Below are 8,546 nucleotides of genomic sequence, written 5' to 3' on the forward strand. Positions count from 1 at the left end.
CCTCGGCCTCCCGAAATGCTGAGATTACAGGCATAAGCCACCACACTCAGCCCAGTTCACCAAGTTTTAATATAGGAAACCACTGTGCTTTACTGTGTGTGTGTTTGTGATATCTATACCTATATCCATCTATCTATAGATAGATTTTTTCTTTTTTATTTTTTATTATACTTTAAGTCCTAGGGTACATGTGCACAACGTGCAGGTTTGTTACATATGTATACTTGTGCCGTGTTGGTGTGCTGCACCCATCAATTCGTCAGCACCCATCAACTCATCATTTACATCAGGTATAACTCCCAATGCAGTCCCTCCCCCCTCCCCCCTCCCCATGATAGGCCCCGGTGTGTGATGTTCCCCTTCCCGAGTCCAAGTGATCTCATTGTTCAATTCCCACCTGTGAGTGAGAACATGCGGTGTTTGGTTTTCTGTTCTTGTGATAGTTTGCTGAGAATGATGGTTTCCAGCTGCATCCATGTCCCTACAAAGGACATGAACTCATCCTTTTTTATGGCTGCATAGTATTCCATGGTGTATATGTGCCACATTTTCTCAATCCAGTCTGTCACTGATGGACATTTGGGTTGATTCCAAGTCTTTGCTATTGTGAATAGTGCCACAATAAACATACGTGTGCATGTGTCTTTATAGCAGCATGATTTATAATCCTTTGGGTATATACCCAGTAATGGGATGGCTGGGTCAAATGGTATTTCTAGTTCTAGATCCTTGAGGAATCGCCATACTGTTTTCCACAATGGTTGAACCAGTTTACAATCCCACCAAGAGTGTAAAAGTGTTCCTATTTCTCCACATCCTCTCCAGCACCTGTTGTTTCCTGATTTTTTAATGATTGCCATTCTAACTGGTGTGAGATGGTATCTCATTGTGGTTTTGATTTGCATGTCTCTGATGGCCAGTGATGATGAGCATTTTTTCATGTGTCCATTGGCTGTATGCATGTCTTCTTTTGAGAACTGTCTGTTCATATCCTTTGCCCACTTTTTGATGGGGTTGTTTGTTTTTTCTCGTAAATTTGTTTGAGTTCTTTATAGGTTGTGGATATTAGCCCTTTGTCAGATGAGTAGATTGCAAAAATTTTCTCCCGTTCTGTAGGTTGCCTGTTCACTCTGATGGTAGATTCTTTTGCTGTGCAGAAGCTCTTTAGTTTAATTAGATCCCATTTGTCAATTTTAGCTTTTGTTGCTGTTGCCTTTGGTGTTTTAGACATGAAGTCTTTGCCCATGCCTATGTCCTGGATGGTATTACCTAGGTTTTCTTCTAGGGTTTTTATGGTTTTAGGTCTAACATGTAAGTCTCTAATCCATCTTGAATTAATTTTCATATAAGGAGTAAGGAAAGGATCCAGTTTCAGCTTTCTACTTATGGCTAGCCAATTTTCCCAGCACCATTTATTAAATAGAGAATCCTTTCCCCATTTCTTGTTTTTGTCAGGTTTGTCAAAGATCAGATGGTTGTAGATGTGTGGTATTATTTCTGAGGGCTCTGTTCTATTCCATTGGTCTATATCTCTGTTTTGGTACCAGTACCATGCTGTTTTGGTTACTGTAGCCTTGTAGTATAGTTTGAAGTCAGGTTCCGTGATGCCTCCAGCTTTGTTCTTTTGACTTAGGATTGTCTTAGCAATGCGGGCTCTTTTGTGGTTCCATATGAACTTTAAAGCAGTTTTTTCCAATTCTGTGAAGAAAGTCATTGGTAGCTTGATGGGAATGGCATTGAATCTATAAATTACCTTGGGCAGTATGGCCATTTTTACAATATTGATTCTTCCTATCCATGAGCATGGTATGTTCTTCCATTTGTTTGTGTCCTCTTTTATTTCACTGAGCAGAGGTTTGTAGTTCTCCTTCAAGAGGTCCTTTACATCCCCTGTAAGTTGGATTCCTAGGTATTTTATTCTCTTTGAAGCAATTGTGAATGGGAGTTCGTTCATGATTTGGCTCTCTGTTTGTCTGTTACTGGTGTAGAAGAATGCTTGTGATTTTTGCACATTAATTTTGTATCCTGAGTTTTTTTTTTTTGCACATTAATTTTGTATCCTGAAGTTGCTTACCAGCTTAAGGAGATTTTGGGCTGAGACAATAGGCTTTTCTAAATATACAATCATGTCATCTGCAAACAGGGACAATTTGACTTCTTCTTTTCCTAACTGAATACCCTTGATTTCTTTCTCTTGCCTGATTGCCCTAGCCAGAACTTCCAACACTATGTTGAATAGGAGTGGTGAGAGAGGCATCCCTGTCTTGTGCCAGTTTTCAAAGGGAATGCTTCCAGTTTTGGCCCATTCAGTATGATATTAGCTGTGGGTTTGTCATAAATAGCTCTTATTATATTGAGATATGTTCCATCAATACCGAATTTATTGAGAGTTTTTAGCACGAAGGGCTGTTGAATTTTGTCAAAGGCCTTTTCTGCATCTATTGAGATAATCATGTGGTTTTTGTCTTTGGTTCTGTTTATATGCTGGATTATGTTTATTGATTTGCATATGTTGAACCAGCATTGCATCCCAGGGATGAAGCCCACTTGATCATGGTGGATAAGCTTTTTGATGTGCTGTTGGATTCAGTTTGCCAGTATTTTATTGAGGATTTTTGCATCGATGTTCATCAGTGATATTGGTCTAAAATTCTCTTTTTTTGTTGTGTCTCTGCCAGGCTTTGGTATCAGGATGATGTTGGCCTCATAAAATGAGTTAGGGAGGATTCCCTCTTTTTCTGTTGATTGGAATCGTTTCAGAAGGAATGGTACCAGCTCCTCCTTGTACCTCCAGTAGAATTCGGCTGTGAATCCGTCTGGTCCTGGACTTTATTTCGTTGGTAGGCTATTAATTATTGCCTCAATTTCAGAGCCTACTATTGGTCTATTCAGGGATTCAACTTCTTCCTGGTTTACTCTTGGGAGAGTGTAAGGGTCCAGGAAATTATCCATTTCTTCTAGGTTTTCTAGTTTATTTGCATAGAGGTGTTTATAGTATTCTCTGATGGTAGTTTGTATTTCTTTGGGGTCGGTGGTGATATCCCCTTTATCATTTTTTATTGCATCTATTTGATTCTTCTCTCATTTCTTCTTTATTAGTCTTGCTAGCAGTCTATCAATTTTGTTGATCTTTTCAAAAAACCAGCTCCTGGATTCATTGATTTTTTGGAGGATTTTTTGTGTCTCTATCTCCTTCAGTTCTGCTCTGATCTTAGTTATTTCTTGCCTTCTGCTGGCTTTTGAATGTATTTGCTCTTGCTTCTCTAGTTCTTTTAATTGTGATGTTAGAGTGTCAATTTTAGATCTTTCCTGCTTTCTCTTGTGGGCATTTAGTGCTATAAATTTCCCTCTACACACTGCTTTAAATGTGTCCCAGAGATTCTGGTATGTTGTATCTTTGTTCTCACTGGTTTCAAAGAACTTTATTTCTGCCTTCATTTCGTGATGGACCCAGTAGTCATTCAGGAGCAGGTTGTTCAGTTTCCATGTAGTTGAGCGGTTTTGATTGATTTTCTTTGTCCTGAGTTCTAGTTTGATTGCACTGTGGTCTGAGAGACAGTTTGTTATAATTTCTGTTCTTTTACATTTGCTGAGGAGTGCTTTACTTCCAACTATGTGGTCAATTTTGGAATTAGTGTGATGTGGTGCTGAGAAGAATGTATATTCTGTTGATTTGGGGTGGAGAGTTCTGTAGATGTCTATTAGGTCTGCTTGGTGCAGAGTTGAGTTCAATTCCTGGATATCCTTGTTCACTTTCTGTCTCGTTGATCTGTCTAATGTTGACATAGATACAGATATTTTTAAAGACCTTTGTGTTTGAAGAATGGCATTAGGCACTAAATAAAAACCCCTACCTTTTCTTCCAGGGAGATGAGATTATTACATGTGAATCACATGGTTTCAAAGTCCAGAGCAATAAAAATGAAGTGGGACAGTCATGGAAAACTCTCTAGAAACCACTCAGTGTGAGCACAGAACTTACATAAATAGATGAGAGAAGGTATTGCTTAGAGGCAATAGTGCAGTAATGGCCAATAATGTGTGTTCTGGAGTGAAAACTCCTCTGGGTACATTCTCAGACTTCTCTTAACTTTCAAATTCTGGAAATATTACTATCTTCTCTCCCCCAAGAATAATGTGGTAGACATTGCTGTAATTTTTCTGTGTTTGCATCTGCTTCTCTCTGGAGTTGCCTAGTAAGATGGTTCTCACAAAGCCCTGCCTGTTTGCAGGAATATTCACTGTGACTTTCATCGTTTCGGTTACTGTGGGTACTGCATGATTAAAGAAAGGATTGGGGCTGGAGGCAGTGGCTCATGCTCATAATCTCAGCACTTTGGGAGGCTGAGGCGGGTGGATCACTTGAAGTCAGGAGTTCCAGACTAGCCTGGCCAACATAGCGAAATCCGGTCTCCGCAAAAAATACAAAAATTAGCCAGCCATGGTGGTGCATGCCTATAATCCCAGCTACTCGGGAGGCAGAGGCAGGAGAATTGCTTCAAACTGGAAGGTGGAGGTTGCAGTGAGCCGAGATTGTACCACTAAACTCCAACCTGGGTGACAGAGCGAGATCCTGTCTTACAAAAAAAAAAAAGAGGATTGGATTGGCTGCTGAAGTAAGTCCTAGCCAGAGTGACTTGGGATACTCTTGGTTTCTGACTGTTGTGTAAGCATAATTATTAATAATAACAGTTTGGACAATAGATTGTATGTGGTCAGGTCATGCTACCCTTAGCATAATCTTATAGGAAAGGGAATTCATCGTGGGGTTCCCTGAATGTGTCTGTCCCCTCAACCCCCATATTCAAACAACTGACATGGAAAATGGCATAATTAATTTTATCAGTGTAAACATCCAGGTCTTTGGGCCCTTATGAAACTTTCTATTTGATTTTTCATTCTGTTTTCTGTTCTTTAACCATTCTCACCAAAGGAACCAGGACAGCAAGTTTTGCTCATACCCATTGAGATTAGTGGACTCCCACCCTTAAGAATCCCTTACAGAATCTTGGGACTTTTTGGACACCCAGGCAACAGGTCCCAGATCCCGGGTCCTGCAACTCCAAACATCATGATTAAATGGGAGGCCTCTGGTCCCTGCCTGCCCTGGGTGCTCATGGGACCAGCTGCTGCTCCGCACTTCTCCCTGCCAGCCTCCCTCCTCCTCTACCTGCTCAGCCTGTGTGCACTGGTCTCAGCCCAGTTTACTGTCGTGGGACCAGCTAGTCCCATCCTGGCCATGGTGGGAGAAAACACTGCATTACGTTGCCATCTGTCACCCGAGAAAAATGCTGAGGACATGGAGGTGCGGTGGTTCCTGTCTCAGTTCTTCCCTGCAGTGTTTGTGTATAAGGGTGGGAGAGAGAGAACAGAGGAGCAGATGGAGGAGTACCGAGGGAGAGTCACGTTTGTGAGCAAAGGCATCAGCAGGGGCAGCATGGCCCTGGTCGTACACAGTGTCACAGCCCAGGAGAATGGCATCTACCGCTGTTACTTCCAAGAAGGCAGGTCCTATGATGAGCCCATCCTGCGCCTCGTGGTGGCAGGCCTTGGCTCTAAGGCCCTCATTGAAATCAAGGCCCAAGAGGATGGGAGCATTTGGCTGGAGTGCATATCTGGAGGGTGGTACCCAGAGCCCCTCACAGTGTGGAGGAACCCCTACAGTGAGATCGTGCCCACCCTGAAGGAGGTTTCCATCGCTGATGCAGAAGCCCTCTTCGTGGTCACCACAGCTGTGATCATCAGAGACAAGTCTGTGAGGAATGTATCCTGCTCTATCAAAAACACCCTACTCCGCCAGGAGAAGGAAACTGTCGTTTTTATTCCAGAATCCTTTATGCCCAGCACATCTCCGTGGATGGTGGCCCTGGCTGTCATCCTGACCACATCTCCCTGGATGGTGTCCATGGCTGTCATCCTGGCTGTTTTCATCATCTTTATGGCTGTGAGCACCTGTTGCATCAAGAAACTTCAAAGGGAAAAAAAGATTCTGTCAGGGGAAAAGGAAGTTGAACAAGAGGAAAAAGAAATTGCACAGCAACTTCAAGAAGAATTGCGATGGAGAAGAACATTCTTACATGCTGCACTAACGAATCCAAGCTTTACCAGATACCGGGGCCCATGGACCTTTCCTCTTTGCTGATGTGGTCCTAGATCCAGACACCACTCATCCCGAGCTCTTCCTGTCAGAGGACCAGAGAAGTGTGAGACGGGGCCCCTACAGGCAGAGTGCCTGACAACCCAGAGAGATTCGACAGTCAGCCTCATGTCCTGGGATGGGAGAGCTTCGCCTCAGGGAAACATGACTGGGAGGTGGAGGTGGAAAACGTGATGGTGTGGACTGTGGGGGTCTGTGGAGACAGTGTTGAGAGGAAAGGGGAGGTCCTGCTCCTTCCTCAGAATGGCTTCTGGACTCTGGAGATGTTTGGAAACCAATACTGGGCCCTGTCCTCCCCTGATAGGATTCTCCCTTTGAAGGAGTCCCTTTGCCATGTGGGTGTCTTCCTGGACTACGAAGCTGGAGATGTCTCCTTCTACAACATGAGGGACAGATCACACGTCTACATATGTCCTCATTCAGCATTTTCCGTGCCTGCGAGGCCCTTCTTCAGGTTATGCTCTGATGAGAGTCCCGTCTTCATCTGCCCCGCACTCACAGGAGCCAGTGGGGTCACGGTGCCTGACGAGGGCCTGACACTTCACAGAGTGGGGACCCAGCAGAGCCTATAGAATCAATTCCCTGGACTCACAGCCATGCAGATAAGCCCTGGCCATCTCAGCAGCCACCGCACAACACTCCTAATGGAAGACACTCTCTCCTCCTCTCTGGTCACATAAGAGAACATCTTGCAGCTGCCTTTTTCACACCCACTCCAGCCCTCAGCCCCAGTTTTCTCCTCCTCACGAGGCTGTAGCTTTAGTAGTTCCTTTGCTTGTAATTATGGGATGGGATCCAGGCATGGGAACTAGTTGTTTCATAGCTCCCAGCCAAGAGGAAATTGTGAGAAGCTATTGGGCAGCGAACCTGCTGTTTACATCAGAATGACCACATTGAGCCCAATATGCCAGTTGGCACCAGATGCTATGGACTTGGAATGAGGCCAACAGGATTCGCCAGGATGAGAGAGGAGAGAGGAATCCACAGGACCACCAGAGGGTAGAGGGAACCAGATATGCAGGTCAGAGATAGAGGAAGTGGAACCAGAGAGCTGGAAGGCACCAAGGTTGTAAGGATGGCTAAGTCCCACCATAACAGCTAAAGGGTCCTGGGAGATGATGGCTCATTTCCACCCAGCCCCAGGATTTCCACAGCATACACCCACAGGCCTGGACCTGGGATGAAGATGAATGAAGAACATGGACTCATGTGGATGTGGATTGCCTCATGTGTCCCTGCAATAAGCAAGGAGTCAGTACTTAGTCCATGAGTGTGGTTGAGGTTTGAGGTCCTGGTTGAGCAGGGCAGTACTGGACCTGGTCTACGTCAGCATTCAGGTTCAATGGGGACACCAGTGGCTTCAAACTTCCTGATCTAATTATACCTTTAGACACTTAGAATTATTGAGGACCTTAAAGAGCTTTTGTTTATTTGGGTTAATATTTGTTAATATTTATGGCATTTGACATTGAAACAAAAATTTAAAATGCTATCTTTTAATTCATGTTAAAATAGCATGAATAAATCAATTATAGGTTAGTATAAATAGGATGTTCTGTGAAAAAGCAATCTATTGTGTCCAAATAAAAGAAGTCCAAAACAAGAAGTGTGAAAAAAAAAATCCCTTACAGATGAAGGCCAGGCATGGTGACCAAGATGGGTGGATCACCTGAGGTCAGGTGTTCAAGACCAGATTGGTCAATAAGGCAAAACCGTGTCTCTACTAAAAATACAAAAATTAGCCGGCTGTGGTGGTGCACACCTGTAATCTCAACTACTCAGAAGGCTGAGGCATGAGAATTGTTTGAACCCAGGAGACGGAGGTTGCAGTGAACTGAGATTGTGCCACTGCACTCTAGCCTGGGCAACAGAGTGAGACTCTGTCTCAAAAAAAAAAAAAAAAAAAAAAAATCCTTTAGAGATGGAAACAACAGAAACTGGGGACTTCAAAAAGGAGGAGATTGGGAGGAGGGCAAGTGTTGAAAAACCACCTATTCAGTACTATGTTCACTGTTTGGGTGACGGGTTCAATAGCAGCCCAAGCTCCAGCATTACACAATATATCTATTTAACAAACCTGCACATACACCCCTGAATCTCAATTTTAAAAAAACCTCTTACAGCTCTTTCTAAAGTCACATCCCAGAAATGGAAAAGAGGAGTGGGCCTCCCTTATCTGTGACTGTCAGAAATTAGACCGTAATGAAAAGCTTTGCAGGGGCTCTGTCTCATACGAATTCAAATCTATTTCAGTCTTCTTTTATTTTATCTTTAATTATACTGTTAGCGTTTTTCCTTATCTTCCCCTTTGAAAAATTTATAAAAAGCAACTATGTTCTTACCACCTATGGTGAAAGAGAGATTAATGCTTGGTTCTTTTATGTATAAC

General features: G+C 43.3%; 1 protein-coding gene across 1 annotated transcript; it reads left to right on the forward strand.

The window, feature by feature from the left end:
• The first annotated feature begins 5,000 nt into the window (after window positions 1-5,000).
• LOC117082767 (butyrophilin subfamily 2 member A2-like) lies at window positions 5,001-7,343 on the forward strand. The gene is given in 3 exon segments (XM_033209766.1): window positions 5,001-6,081; window positions 6,137-6,226; window positions 6,228-7,343. Coding segments are annotated over 3 exon segments (1,602 nt in total). The 5' UTR covers window positions 5,001-5,071; the 3' UTR covers window positions 6,730-7,343.
• Window positions 7,344-8,546: the final 1,203 nt, after the last annotated feature.

The sequence above is a fragment of the Trachypithecus francoisi genome, unplaced genomic scaffold (assembly GCF_009764315.1).
Source record: "Trachypithecus francoisi isolate TF-2019V2 unplaced genomic scaffold, Tfra_2.0 Lachesis_group9, whole genome shotgun sequence".
Taxonomy (NCBI): Eukaryota; Metazoa; Chordata; class Mammalia; order Primates; family Cercopithecidae; genus Trachypithecus; species Trachypithecus francoisi.